The sequence below is a fragment of the Malus domestica genome, chromosome 08, assembly GCF_042453785.1.
Source record: "Malus domestica chromosome 08, GDT2T_hap1".
NCBI lineage: Eukaryota > Viridiplantae > Streptophyta > Magnoliopsida > Rosales > Rosaceae > Malus > Malus domestica.
The window spans coordinates 9,175,179-9,190,219 of record NC_091668.1 but is presented as its reverse complement, the minus strand read 5'-3'; the positions used below and the strand labels follow the sequence as shown (position 1 = coordinate 9,190,219).

The 15,041-nt window shown below is 41.1% G+C and overlaps 2 protein-coding genes across 11 annotated transcripts; one reads left to right on the top strand and one right to left on the bottom strand.

The window, feature by feature from the left end:
• Positions 1 to 1,514: 1,514 nt before the first annotated feature.
• LOC139197981 (receptor-like protein kinase HSL1) lies at positions 1,515 to 5,384 on the top strand. Of its 3 annotated transcripts, XR_011583419.1 has the most exons (4): positions 1,515 to 4,265; positions 4,343 to 4,773; positions 4,853 to 4,944; positions 5,324 to 5,384. XR_011583419.1 is itself a non-coding variant. In XM_070826200.1 (3 exons), exons 1-3 carry the CDS (start codon positions 1,643 to 1,645, stop codon positions 4,865 to 4,867), a joined length of 3,069 nt encoding a protein of 1,022 aa, XP_070682301.1. In that variant the 5' UTR covers positions 1,515 to 1,642; the 3' UTR covers positions 4,868 to 5,056. The 3 variants fall into 3 exon arrangements, 2 of the variants coding, with proteins under 2 accessions (XP_070682301.1, XP_070682302.1); XM_070826200.1 differs by lacking the exon at positions 5,324 to 5,384 and having other exon boundaries at positions 4,853 to 5,056; XM_070826201.1 differs by lacking the exon at positions 5,324 to 5,384 and having other exon boundaries at positions 4,343 to 4,962.
• A 72-nt stretch (positions 5,385 to 5,456) lies between these two features.
• On the bottom strand, positions 5,457 to 11,501 carry LOC103441047 (nuclear poly(A) polymerase 4-like). 8 transcript variants are annotated; one of them, XR_011583420.1, is made up of 12 exons: positions 11,106 to 11,501; positions 10,921 to 10,998; positions 10,132 to 10,239; positions 9,178 to 9,240; positions 8,875 to 9,036; positions 8,459 to 8,572; positions 8,317 to 8,379; positions 7,885 to 8,214; positions 7,638 to 7,802; positions 6,323 to 7,556; positions 6,005 to 6,083; positions 5,457 to 5,922 (listed from the first exon to the last, which is right to left on the bottom strand). XR_011583420.1 is itself a non-coding variant. In XM_008379744.4 (10 exons), the coding sequence occupies exons 1-10, from the start codon at positions 11,235 to 11,237 to the stop codon at positions 6,720 to 6,722; spliced, it is 2,052 nt and encodes a 683-aa protein (XP_008377966.3). In that variant the 5' UTR covers positions 11,238 to 11,481; the 3' UTR covers positions 5,457 to 6,719. The 8 variants fall into 8 exon arrangements, 1 of the variants encoding a protein (XP_008377966.3); XR_011583422.1 differs by having other exon boundaries at positions 6,329 to 7,556; XR_530178.4 differs by having other exon boundaries at positions 6,010 to 6,083; positions 11,106 to 11,491.
• Positions 11,502 to 15,041: the final 3,540 nt, after the last annotated feature.

The window sequence follows — 15,041 nt, the reverse complement described above, 5'->3', positions numbered from 1 at the left end:
CCCTCACTGATGTGACTATTTTATTTTCATATACTCACACGCATTTTCATGTGTGGAGAATTTTCAAAGCACACGTATCATTAATATAAATTGGGTGACATAGAGCACGGATGACCGTTAAGCTTCACATGTAAGTCACATGCTCTAATATCATAAAAAAATTAAAATTTCATTGCAAAACTAATAGTAAATATAAAGAGTAACCCAAAGTATGAAATTTCCTGTCACCTGCCATTGTCCTTCTAGTTCGTGGAATTTGTACTCTTTTTGACTTTTGATATAAACTGAACGTAGACATTGAAAATCATTAATTTAAAAAAAATATATATAAGATATAGGCTTAACGGATATTGGAGAAAGGGGTATTCACACATCATTTTTTATCGTTTACATATTTTCGATTGTTAGATTAAATGAATTTAAAAAAAAAGATAAAAATTAATAAAATATGTGCGAATAGCATCATCCTTGAAGAAATGCTTTATAAAAATAAAAAATAAAAAATAAAGCAAAGGCCCATGTTCCTTTTCACATTCACGCATATGCCCCTCAGTCACTTTTCGTAAGCTCAGAGATTATGGACGAAATATGCCACTTAGCTAATCAGCGTCACATTGAAAAATTTATCAAAATGACAAATAAATGTCTCTTTCAACATGTAAAAAAATGTATTTCTAATCTATCTTCTCACGCCATATCAAGAGATTAGTAAAACTCACATCTGCAGCTTAGCATAATCATTAGTATTAGAATATAAGCTTTGTTATCGATATTTCACAATCTACTAGTAACTGCATTACATCACCAAACTAATCAAACAATGAATTTTACTTGAAATATTCTTCAAGAATATTAGATTATAATTAAATCTAACTTGATAGAGATTAGCAGCCCCTAGATTTTGCTTTATTACTTAATATTGTTAAACGATCCATATTTTCCTTAGACAAGAGACAAGAAAATTAAAACAAGACCATATGAAAATTAAAACATACCAAATAATTATTTTTTTTTTCAATTTCTCCCTAAACATATGATTATTAGTAGGTTTGGAATTTTTTTACATGATCTGTTAATTCGACACGAAACGACACAAAAATAACAGGTTTTGAGTCAACCTGTTAACGATTCGGGTCGTTATTAGGTGGCTCATTAAGAACACATTCACAAATCGGGTCATTATCGGATCACCCATTAAGAACATGATGAGATATTATTTGTCAGATCTAGACATTAAACATGACAATTTATTGTACAACCCGTTAACTTGACACAAAATAACATGACTTGTTAATCTGTTAATAACCAATTAAAATAACGAATTTAACACGATAAGACACGTTAAAATAACGGATATGACAAAAAAAAGGAGACGAACACGACTCGTTGTCAGGTTTACTTAATAGCTCCACTTGATGCGTGTCAAAATAAACCTCTAAGTTGACTAAAACAACACAATTATTATCATTAAATCAATGTCTGTGGCATAATGTAATTTTGGCCATTATGGGTGGCATTTCTACACGCAGAAACGCATATAATCCCGCGGTTCACCCCAACCAAGTTTGAATAGCAGCAGTTGCCTCTCCCACATTTTCCCGGTAAAACACCCAACCGGAGCAAACGAACTAAGCCACATGAAATGTCGAAAACACCCCTGCCACTCCCATCCTCCCTTCTCCTCTTCCTCCTCATCTCCCTACCCTTGATCGTAATTTCACAATCCACAGAGCAGTCAATCCTCCTCAAGATCAAAGCGCAATGGGGAAATCCACCGTCCATCCAATCGTGGAACTCCTCCTCCTCACCGTGCGAGTGGCCGGGGATCAACTGCACAAACGGCATGGTCACTGGGCTCTCCCTCCCCGATGTAAACATCACGGAGAGAATCCCGGAGGCCGTCTGCGAGCTCCCAAGCCTCGCAGAGCTCCACCTCGCCTGGAATTACATTCCAGGCGAGTTCCCGAAATTTCTCTACAACTGCTCGAATCTCGAAGTCCTTGACCTCTCGCAGAACTACTTTGTCGGCCCAATTCCCCCCGATATCTACCGGATGTCGCCGTCTCTTAAGTACTTGGACCTCGGAGGAAACAATTTTTCCGGCAACATTCCTGCGGCCATCGGCCGGCTGACGGAGCTGAGGACACTCAGGCTTTATTCGAATCTGTTCAACGGGAGTGTTCCGCTGGAGATCGGGAACTTGTCAAATCTCGAAATATTCGAGATGCCTTATAACGGAAAATTGGCTGCGGCCAGCATCCCAACGGAGTTCGGGAATTTGAAGAAGCTGAAGAGCTTGTGGATGACGGATACGAACTTGATCGGAGAGATTCCGGAGAGTTTTTCAGGCCTCTCGAGCCTCGAGAACTTGAATCTCGCGAGGAACAATCTGGAAGGGAAGATTCCAGGTGGGTTGTTTTTGTTGAAGAATTTGAGCGACTTGTTTCTCTTTAACAACAAATTTTCAGGGGAGATTCCGCCGGCTGTCGAGGCGTTGAATTTATCTCAGATTGATCTGTCTACGAACAATTTGAGCGGCTCGATCCCACAAGATTTTGGGAAGATAAAGAATCTGACTGTTTTGAATCTTTTTTCGAATCAATTAACGGGTGGGATTCCGGAGAGTTTAGGCCTAATTCCGGCGATGAGGGTATTTCAGGTCTTTAAGAACATGTTGAACGGGACCTTGCCGCCGGAATTAGGCCTTCACTCGAAGCTCGAAGCTTTTGATGTCTCCGGGAATCAGCTGAGCGGCTCTCTGCCGGAACAATTATGCAGCGGAGGAGTTTTGCAAAGAGCTGTTGCCTTCTCTAATAATCTTACCGGAGAGTTGCCGAAAGGGCTTGGAAATTGTGATTCTTTGCGGTCACTGAAGGTCTACCACAACCGTTTTTCGGGTGAGATTCCTTTAGGAGTTTGGACCGGACTAACTCTGTCGAGTTTGATGCTGAGTGACAATTTGTTTTCGGGTCAGCTTCCCGCCAGCAAGCTGGCTTGGAACCTATCGAGACTGGAGATTAGCAACAACAGATTTTCCGGTGAGATTCCGGTTCAAGTTTCGTCCTGGGAACGTTTGGTTGTTTTTAAGGCGAGCGGAAATCTGTTTTCGGGGAAAATCCCAGTTGAACTGACTAGTCTTTCTGAGCTGAACACTCTGCTGCTTGACGGGAATCAATTTTCGGGCGAATTACCATCTCAGATCATCTCATGGGAATCCTTGAATACTTTGAACCTCTCAATAAATGCGCTTTCGGGCCACATTCCAGCAGCCATTGGTTCTTTGCCTAACCTGCTATACTTGGACTTGTCCGGGAACCAATTCACAGGCGAAATCCCAGCTGAGTTCGGCAGCTTGAGGCTCAGTTCTCTTAACTTGTCTTCCAACAAGCTTTCCGGCAAAATCCCAGATGTGTTTGATAATCTCGCGTATGGAAACAGTTTCTTGAACAATTCGAATCTTTGCGCCAATAGTCCAGTTCTTAACCTTCCCGGTTGTTACACCAAAGTCCGTGTCTCCCACAAGCTGTCCTCGAAAGTCCTTGCCATGATTCTAGTCCTTTCCATCGCGGTGTTCCTTGTTAGTGTTCTATTGACCTTTTTCGTGGTCAGAGACTACCGGAGGAGAAAGCGCGGTCAGGACTTGGCAACATGGAAGCTCACCTCATTCCACAGATTGAATCTCACAGAGTTCAACGTGTTGGCGAGTTTGACGGATACCAATCTCATTGGAAGTGGAGGTTCAGGGAATGTTTATCAGGTTAGCACCAACTGCCCGGGTGAATATGTCGCGGTGAAAAGGATTTGTAACACTAACAGATTGGATGAGAGGCTTGAGAAAGAATTCAATGCTGAGGTTGAGATACTGGGGACAATTCGCCATTCAAACATTGTTAAGTTGTGGTGCTGCATTTCAAGTGACAATTCCAAGCTTCTTGTGTACGAGTACATGGCAAATCAGAGCCTCGATAAGTGGCTACATGGGAAGAGGAGAAGGCCAGCATCAGGGCTGGGTGTGGCTAATCACATCGTTTTGGACTGGCCGATGAGGTTGCAGATTGCGATAGGGGCTGCACAAGGCTTGTGTTACATGCACCATGACTGCTCTCCGCCAATAATTCATCGTGATGTGAAGTCCAGCAATATCTTGTTGGATTCTGAATTCAAGGCTCGAATAGCAGATTTTGGACTGGCAAAGATTTTTTCCAAGGACGGAGATCATCACACAATGTCCGCTATCGCAGGCTCCTTCGGCTACATGGCACCAGGTAAGAGCTTAAATTGTTCTGTTTAGCATTCATATATTTCGGACATTGCTTACATTGTATGACATTTTGCTTTTCAGAGTATTCTTATACAACGCAAATCAACGAAAAGATAGACGTCTACAGCTTCGGGGTTGTACTCCTGGAACTAACAACCGGGAGAGAACCCAACTGCGGAGATGAGCATACGGGCCTAGCAGAATGGGCATGGCGGGAATACAGCGAGGGAAAGACCATAACTGATGCCCTCGATGGGCAGATCGCAAAACCGTGTTACTTGGAAGAGATGACCACCGTGCTAAAACTAGGACTCATCTGCACCAGCACATTACCTTCAACTCGTCCTTCAATGAAGGAAGTTCTGCACATTCTTCGCGGCCATGGTCCGTCGGAAGGTTTTGAAGTGAGAAAGGTGGGAAGTGACTTTGATGTTTCTCCCCTCCTCAGCACTGCCACCTACCTTTCCAGTTACAAACGCGGTAAAGAGGTGGACGATAGCTTAGTTTACAGTGTGTAATGTACATAATAATTGAGAAGAAATCTCGCCGCGAATATATGCCGGCGGGAAAGCATCGGTAGGGGTTCCATATCGAATTTCCAACTAGTTTCAACTTTCAAGATCAGTATAGCTTTATACATAAGAGACGGGAAGCATTGTAAACACTTTTGGAGTCATAAGCTTCTTAGGGCTGGTTTGGTATTGCTGTGCTTTGAAAAAAAGCTGCTGTGAGAATAAGCGGCTGTGCTGTGAGAATAAGCGGCTGTGAAATAAAGCCAGTAGAATGTTTGGTAAACTTTTTTGTGAAAGTGCTTTTGAAAAAAAAAACAGGATGATAGTGTGTCTTTTCATTAAAGGAGCATTGTAGCTCTGTGTGCTTTGAAAAAACTAGCTTTTTTTCAAAGCAGCAAATAGCAGCTCCAGCTTTTCCTTTGATTTTCAGCTTATTCTCACAGCAGCTTCCAAAATAAGCCATTTTTTTTCAGTTTACCAAACACAAAAATGACCCTCAGCTTTTTTTCACAGTGGCTTTTTTTAAAATCACCTCAATCCCAAACGGGGCCTTAGTCTCAGTTTTGCAGTAAATGTTCACTTGGTACTGCTGTTTCGATATCGTGACAAAATCGAGCTTTTATTTCCACACACAGAGAGAGAGAGAGAGAGAGAGAGAGAGAGAGAGAGAGAGAGAGGGAGAATTGCTAAAAATCTGTATTACAATGGCGGGTTGTACAAACTCCAGAAGTTTGATGAGTGTTTAATTTATATATAGACAATAAGAAAGCAAAACCCCTCACAGCCTGCTCAGCTCAGTTCTTGATGAACTCTTGCCCTGATAAAAGTGACTTCCATACAAATCTATACAGCTCAAATAACAGGGTTCTTGGCGACTGCAATGACACTTTTTCATGAATTCATGGTGCTTAACTTTAGCAGGCCACATTGAAGCCGAAGATACCAAGCCATGCGGCATTCTGTTTTGCACGGATGAAACTTCCACACTACTTTGGAAAGGCATCACACACCTTGAAACCGTAATGAAATCCACCAGTTAAAATGGCACTTACCCTTGTGCTACCTTTTTTTCCTTGGAAAAGTGAGATTCCACCATCAATGATTTGTTGCCGAAAGTTGAAAGGTCATTCCAATGACCTCAGATTTCACCTGTTGCAAAAGAGCCACCAAACAGGCCAGTATAAAAATATAATGGTTTGTTTAAAAAATATTATGAGTTGCAAATGCATGCCTTACTGTTGGCCTCTGCATAGATCCTGACCTAGCTCCATCTTCAAAATTGACGGTACTCCCGATTGCTACAGCTGGCTCTACAATGCAAGATCGAGAATAAAAAGACTTTTCAGGTTCCTAAAAATGTGTTGGAGAAAAGAGATGAGATAAACACGAAGGGTACACAAAACTTGTAAGGTATTAAGCACAGTTACTGGGAACAAATCACGTATAGTGGTGCAGAACCTGCCACCACAATATGCACCAGTTAAAGACATTGTCTGTGCTAAAAAAAGGAAAATAGAGAAAACATGTATAGGAGAGTTTATGTTAAAACCTTAACCTCTTCTGACAAGGCATTTTGAAATACCCTATTCGCATTTATAAAGCACCATTTCCCAAGCAACTCTGGCAATTCCAAAAGTGAATCATCCTGCAAATATCCCCTTCTCCCACCATCTTCTCCAGAACTTTCAGTTTTCTCACTTCCATCTGGTACATTTCCTAATCCAGAGTTCACAAATCAAGTAACTCACTTTGCAATTGAGTTTATGAGTGATAGAAGTGACCCCAATGCACATTCAGCATTCTCCACCCCCGTCTTCCGACTACATGGTTTGACTAGTTCTTGGTCAACATCAATAGCATCTGCTGTCCAATTCAGTAGTCTTCCAGTAGAGCCAGCCTCCAAAGTCTGCATTCAGCCAATGTCACATTTCCAATTCTGTACTTATTTAGGTCATCTCACATGTTTCCTTGGACTCTGAGATAGAAGCTGCACATGGAATTACCAGCTCCTTCCAGGGAAGAGGTTTCTCCAACTGTTCAGATGGTTTTACCTCATAATCCTCTTGTGAAGGCTTGACCTCATTTCTGACTTTGGGGAATTCAGGAACATGCATAGATGTGCACTCGCTTATAGTATTGGATTCGTGCACAACATTATCAACCATTCTCACGTTTCCAACACTTCCCCTTTCACTCTCTAACTGTTCAACAGGCAATCTACTATCAGATTTCTTTTCTGCATCTCCAGTTGCCAGACACTCTAACCTAATGCTGTTACTGAAGCTGGTATCAGGTGCTCCACCTGTACTACTTTCTGGGGCCACAGACTCCATCAATTGTGAACTAACAGATGTCTGCTTCTCGAGTTTGATTGCCCTCACATCCTCTGTTTTATGATCAATTTTCCTCCTGGTATGTCTTTCCGCAGACCCAGAACTACAACCTGCAGAATCTTCATAAGTTCTTTCGTCCTGCTGACTTACATGCATTGATAATCGAGGCCGCTTACACCCATCGGGGAAAACAAAGGGAGGAAGCTGCTTCCGGCGAACATGAGAAACATATATATCCATCCCAGGTTTCCAGAACATGTACATGTTTATTCCTTCCCTGAACTCATCGACTGTTCCACGTATATCAAATTGCTGACCTTCTTTACCTCTCACTCCCTCTTTCCTCTGCAAACCCATAAAGAAAGCACAGTGCGGGCATGGCTTGGATACGTCGACATATTCCTTAGGATATGGATGGCACTGCAGCATCCCTTTTGTGTCTCGCTCTATCTGCACGGAGATAAAATGCAAAACATTAAGAGGAAAACCACAATAAAAGCTTTCAAAACAACTCCAGAAGAAACCGTTTACCTTCAGGGTAAGCTGTCTAAACCGGGATTCCACCCATCCCTTCCACGTCAGCAAGTCATCAACATCAGCTGCAACTATGTCCACTTGTAGATAATTTTTGTATGCCTCAAAGAAGAGATAAGGTTCAAAGAGAGCACTCCACTGGGCCTTATTCAGCTCAATCTCCTGTAATAAAACCAAAGGGCAAAGGCAATCAATAATGAAATAAAACCAGCCAACGCATAAAATATTCAATTCATGCTCTCACCTCACATATCCTATTACCATGGTCAAACTGCTCCGCTATAACACGTAAAGTACTTACTGAGACATTGTAACTAGAGTTCATGCAAGGGTATGCAGGAGTTATTATTGGCATATGATGAAGGCGGTCCCGAGGGTTTCTACGAGGGTCCCATGTAGGGAACCCAAGTTCATTCTCTTCAATTGAACATAAAATTACAGGATTTGGCCAACGCCACTGAGTATACACTCTGAAAAATTTGGAAACCAACACGCTAGGAATTGCATTGGGATAAAGCTGGCATATCCGAGCAACTAAGATAGCCCAATTTACACCACCAAGGAATCCAGTAACCTACACACAATAGAAAAAAAAAATTACGACATTTCATAAGTGTAAAAATAATGAGTTATTAATAATGAAATTCTGAACAGCTCTGAACACAGCAAAACTTACATTTGAATAAACACCACGTCTTTTAGCCCAAAACTTCAAACATCTGAGTGTAGTCCGGAAGTGCTACAGTTAAATAGAGTGTCACACCTTGAGTCAATTAAACCACAAAATAAACCAGGGCAAGAGATAAGACGTGATCAACCTCAACATTGGGGACAAGTTTAAGAATTTGATCTGCAACCCTGCAGCCGTTCAGACTTCGAACAGTTTGCTCATCAACATCATATAGCACAGATCCATATGAGATGTCTACATCCTGTTGACAAGCATGTTCCAACACCACATCAATATCATAGAGAACACCAGGATCACTCTTTGTTATCTCTATCATGGTAGCAGTGTATGCATCTTCAAATGTTAGTAATAAACCGATTTTCCACACTAGTACCAGAACCTTAGATGGCCCAGCTGACAAAACAAGTGAGGAAGGATGCAAGAGAAAAATTACATTGGCTCGGAAATAGTTTTTCATATATGGTCATATGGTCATGAAACACAATGAAATGGATAAACAGAACAAATAGCAATAGATTTTAAGAATATGTGTTCTGTACTCACTTCTGGAACAACCAAAAGAGAGATGCTTGCATACAAAAGATCTATTGATATTCCCTGGAACTTGAATTTCATGACGGGGACATGAGCATCAGGAACTGGTTGAAGTTCAGTAACCTCTTCCAATTCAGCAAGGATACCATGCAATATAATAAAGAAATCTTCCTGCAGAAATAGTCAAGTGTGAGGTAGAGCAGCAGGTAACAATTCTGGTCGAACAAATTAAGAAAGAATCGGTCACAATTCTGGTCAAACAAATTAAGAAAGAATCGGGACTATACATATGAAAATGTATGCATAAATCACCTCTCGATTCACATATGATGGCCCAACACACAAAGTGTCTATGTCAGCTCCAGGCCCATGAACCTGTCACAGAAATAAATACATCAATAATAATACAGGTACCATGGCCATAATGCTACTGGGCACAAGTAGCGTAAAAAGTTCCGCACTCAGTAGTTGGACAATACAATCAAAGCAAGAACAAAGTTAGGTATGTACAATAACATCTAATAAAGTAAAGTTGAGTAAACAATCACAACAGCAGCAAATTCTAAAATAAGACTGATCACATAGGAGTTGTTCACTGTTGTGGAACTAACTGTTGTCATAGATGCTTCTGATGATCCTCAGGTGTTTTATATGTTTGCATGATCACATCCACTGGCAATGGCATCAATTTCAATGAACAAATAAGACTGATCACATAGGAGTTGTTCACCTTGGTGGAACTAACTGTTCTCATAGACTGAAGCATTGATGATCCTCTGATATTTTATATGTTTGCATGATCACATCCACTGGCAATGGCATCATTTTCAATGAACAAAGTCCTAATAAGGGCTTGTTATTCTTATAAGGTTTCATTATAAATGTGAACCGTCCAGTAGATTTTAATATCAGCATTATCCTTGGCTAATTGACATGTACCAGTTTTTTCATTACAAAGCATGGATCCTTGCTTGCCACATCCAAGCATATGAGTGGCAAATCAAATCACCAAAAACGGATAGCATACCATTCTAGATCATAACCCAAATCTGTTCGTGAAACTCCAGAGATAAAATTGTATCCCCCACCATATAAGAACAACATGAGTTACAAGGTACTTGTAAACAGTGTTACTTAGAGGGAAAAATAATCAACTGTGGATCCACTACGAATTCAAACATAACATACCTATAAAAATGATTATACAAAGCAAAAGAAATTGATGTTGCACTACTACTAGAAGTAATCGTTGGAACTGATATTTACCCCAAGACGATAAGACCCAAAAGTAAAAATGACAGCATTCGCGTCCTCCACCATCTGATCCGTGTAGCCTCTTTCAATTGTCAACTGCTTCACCCAGCCTTTCACAATCTACAGTAAAAATAAACTCAGTATAACCATTGGTAACCTCATTGAACGAAAATACAATCCAACCGAAGCAAAATGCAAGCCTTCAAATCTATAGAAGTTTGATATACCACATGGCGTATCAATGACGACAGTAATGGTAAACATAAGCTAAGAATCCAAAGGGAACCAAATAATAAAATTTTGGGCTCATTTGATGTCTAGGATTGGCTTGGACAATCAACTAGATTCAAAGAATGTTGAATAGAAATATAGATGTCAATTTGCATATTTTGTCCAAGTGGATATGATCGAGAAGTCATGAAGAAAACTTGTCCCTTTCAATCCTACCATTTTTGTGGGGATTAGGAGGGATAAGTTTTCTTCATGATTTCTCCATCTTCTTCCATCACTTGGACAGAATATGCAAGTTGGCATCCAAATTTTCATTCAACATTAATTGAATTTAGTCAGTTGTCCAAGCCAAGCCAAGGCAAGGCAATCCTAAGCATCAAATGAGGCCTTTAGGTCACACACAACTGACAGTATGCACAGAACAACCCTACACTGGTAATGCCTTAAATCGACCCGCCAATTGTGATAAAATTCTTAGTCATTCCCAAAATCATCAGAAAAAAAGACTTCCATTGTAAACATAAGGGTCACATCACTGATATGCCAACAATAGAACAGTGAACTATATACCTGATCAATGCGACCAAGAACCTCTTCTCTCTTCGCAGCCTCGTCTTTACTCTCGTAAAGTCCCGAATCAATCAAGTACTACCAAAATCAATAGAACAGATAAAAATAGCAACTTGCAAATCAAGCCAACTAAAAATAACCAATCTTTAGCATCATAAAACAGATTTATGTACGCATCCATGTACCTTTTCGAGTTCGACATTTCGTTGAAGATCATACTCGGTAGGACCGGAAAGGAAGATTGGCCTGGTGGTGCCGTAGTGCTTTGGCGGCTGCTCAGCCGGGGAAGAGGCCACTGGATCCTCAGAACCCGCCATTTCAGCACTCGAACTATCAAGATTGAGTATTTATCGAACCTAATTGAAGAAATTGTTTAGGAAACTGGGGTTTAGAAGGCAATTCGAGAAGAGAGTGTGAGCTGCTGAAACAATCGGAACCCTAATTCGTCGGCGGAGGAGAATCGGAAATCTAATTGGTTGGTGGAGGAGACGGGAGAGAGTGAGAGCGATCAGAATTGGGCAATGAGAGAGAGGATTCAGAAGTGGCGGTAGAGACGGTTAGGGTTCGATCGGATGCGGAATAGATTAAATTAAAGACCCTGCGCACGTTACGTCCAGCTAGTCTGTTCCGTTTATTAAAATTACATTAAACTCTCAAAATTTTGATTTATTTCACTTCATAGATTTTATTATTTTATCACAAATGGTTTCTGACAATATTTTTTTTTATTTTATCAAAAGTAGTTCATAAAGTTAAAATCTATCAATTTAATCTGTAAAGTTTACAACACATCAATTTACTCATTCCCTTAAATTCTCTAATCTTCCTCCACCCTCACTCCCTCCAATTTATCTGTCTTCAACGGCGTCCATCTTCGAAGTCTCGCTTCAAATCGAGCAGTTGTCCATTGCAGACTTGGGAAGTAATGCAGTGAATTGCCATCAACCTATCTTGTAGCCCTAGCCTCTGACCTTCCCATTCAACATGCCACATTTGCTACTCTTACAAAACTTTGGTGAATAGGGTTGGGTTAATACCATGAGTTACGAGTTTGAAGATATATTTTTTTAATTATTGTAATAATTTTGGATCTTTCTGCTTAATAATAATAAATTTAAAAAAAAAAATTTGGTAGCCAAAAAACGATTCTAGTTTATTCTAGTCACGAAAAATAACGAGAATGACTTTACACCTAAACCATTGTAAAGTTTGGGAGTTCGATAAAAAACAAAGTTTCGGGGGTTAATTGTGGAAAACAATCTTTTAGCCGCTAATTTCATAAAAATGATAACATTTGGGTGACATTTGTATTAAAAAAAAAACGATTCAAAAGTTTTTATAAGAAAAAAAATATGTTTAGCCGGTAACGTCACTGTCGCTGTCCGTTTGCTATTCACAAAGCGGGAAGCGACTAACCAATCACCGCACTCACATTGCCTCAAGAGCTCCGGACGCCTAGATACATGCGCCTCCACCCACTACTTCCCCTCCTCCGCCGCTCTAATGGCGCGTTACATCCCACGCGCCGCCCTAATTTCCAGCTCATCGTTTCCATCTGCGCCGGGTTTAATCTCCACTCCAAAAACACACCGCATTGAGGCCTCCGTATCATAGGTATTTGGCCGGAGACTTCACTTGACGCTCGGAGACAAATGGAGGTGTGCAGCCAGACCGCCACTGTTAAAAGGACGAAACTGCAGTTCGCAGAAAGGCGAAAGAAAAGGTTCGGCGGCGGTCCCTGAAAAGCAAGGAGAAGGAGCTCGAGCTCGATGTCAGTATTGTAGAAACTCATGATTCTTTAACAAGTCAATAGCATATTTAGACTGGTGAAGAAAGAGTCCTGTAGCAGATCTGTGCACCTCAATTCCCAAAAAGTAGTGAAGATCACCCAAATCCTTGACAGGAAACATAGTTTGTAATTGAGAAATGATGGAAGTGCAGACAGAGGTAGAGCTCCCGGTGATGATAATGTCGTCGACATAGACTAAGATGAAGGTGATGGTAGAATCCTTTTTGATAAACAAGCTGGTATCAGAGGAAGAAGCCAAGAATCCCAAGGACAAAATAGCTTTGTAAAAGGCTTCATACCAGGCCCGAGGGGCCTGTTTTAAACCATAGAGAGAACGCTTGAGTTTACACACATGGTGAGGGTAGTTGGAGTCAACAAAACCAGGGGGCTAGATCATGTAGACATCCTCTTTTAAAGTACCATGCAAGAATGCATTACTGACATCAAGCTGATGAATGAACCAGTCATAGGAAACTGCAATGGACAGTAAAATGCGAATGGTAGTTGGTTTAGCAACTGGACTGAAGGTCTCAGTAAAATCGAGGCCCTCTTGTTGATGGAACCCTTTAGCCACCAGCCTAGCCTTATACCGTTCTATTGAACCATCTGGTCTATGCTTGACTTTAAAAACCCATTTGCAACCGACTAAATTCAAGGCAGGCTGAAAAGGAACTAGATCCCAAGTCCCAGTATGCTGCAAGGCTTGAAACTCGGCCTCCATGGCAGCCAGCCAGTGCGGATGCTTGGAAGCTTGTAAAAATGTGGTAGGGGTTGGAGGAAGACAAGTAATGGAATCAACAGAAGCAGGAAGAGAGTGTTTAGTAGCAGTGAAAACCTTCGGCTTGTGAATTCCAGCTTTAGCCCTTGTAGTCATTGGATGAAGATTAAGAGGAGTAGGTGTGGGAGTAGGGGAGGAACCCGCTGGTATAGGACAGGGAAGAGGAGAGGAAGAAGCAGCAGAGGGTGAAGAGGTAGAAGATGGTTGTAAAACACTGTCGGGATGTGCCAACTGAACTGTACTTGGGGAAGAAGAAACAGGAATAGTCAGAGGTATAGGGGCAGGAACAGTACTTGGAGGAGAAGCATCAGAAGACAGAGGAGAACCTGAGAACAACCCAGTCTTGAACGGAAATAAGTGTTCATCAAATGTAACATGTCGAGAGACATACAACTTATTAGCCACAGGATCAAAGCATCTGTAACCACTATGATGAAGACTATATCCCAAAAATACACACAGTTTGCTCTTGGTATCCAGTTTATGCGATGAGTAGGGCTGCAACCAAGGATAGCAAGCACAACCAAAAGCCTTCAAATTATGATACTTATGAGGCGCTTGAAATAGTTTCTCCCAAGGACTAACTGAAGAAGCTTGAGGTGGCAGGCGGTTGATGAGGTACACAGCAGTGTGAAAAGCTTCTACCCAGAATTTTGGTTCCAAACCACTCTGAAAAAGAAGAGTCCTGCCCATTTCGACAACATGGCGATGTTTCCTTTCGGCACACCCATTTTGTTCAGGGGTATGAGGGCAACTTAATTGATGTGTGATCCCTTGTGCATTAAGAAACCCCTGAAATTCCTTGCTTAAAAATTCACCACCAGAATCAGACCGTAAACATTGTATTTTACAATCGAAAAAGGTTTGAACTTTGTGTACAAAAGTCTTGAAGACAGAGCAAACATCAGACTTATAGAACAATGGATATAACCAGCTGTATTTCGTGTAATCATCTACTACAATGAGATAGTATTTATAACCAGTACAGGAGGAAGTGGGAGAAGGACCCCAAACATCAGTATGGAGTAAATGAAATGGCCTATTTGAAGTACACGGCAAAATGGAAAAGGGTAGTTTAGAGGCCTTTCCCAACTTACAAGCAGTACAAATAGAATCTGTGTTAACAGAACCAATCACAGGTAGTTGGTGTTTATTCACAACATTATGAAAAACTAGACTCGACGGATGACCGAGGCGTTGATGCCAGACATGAGCATCCGCTTTAGTAATCATCAATGCATGAGGAGAGAGAGCAATGCCTGAGATTCCATTGGATGCATCCCAGTAGAAAGGATATAAGCCACCTTCACAGGGGCCCTGGAAGAGCATCTTCCCAGTACTTAGGTCCTTGATATAGAACCCAAACGGATCAAAAGTCAGAGAAGCCCAATTATCACAAACAAACTTGTAAACAGATAACAAGTTACGTGAAGCTTTGGGAACTAACAACACATCATTAAGTCGAAATGTAGCATTCATAGTGCGAATTAAAGCAGATCCAGTGTGAGAGATACACAGACCTTTACCATTACCAACAAAGAGTTGATCATTGCC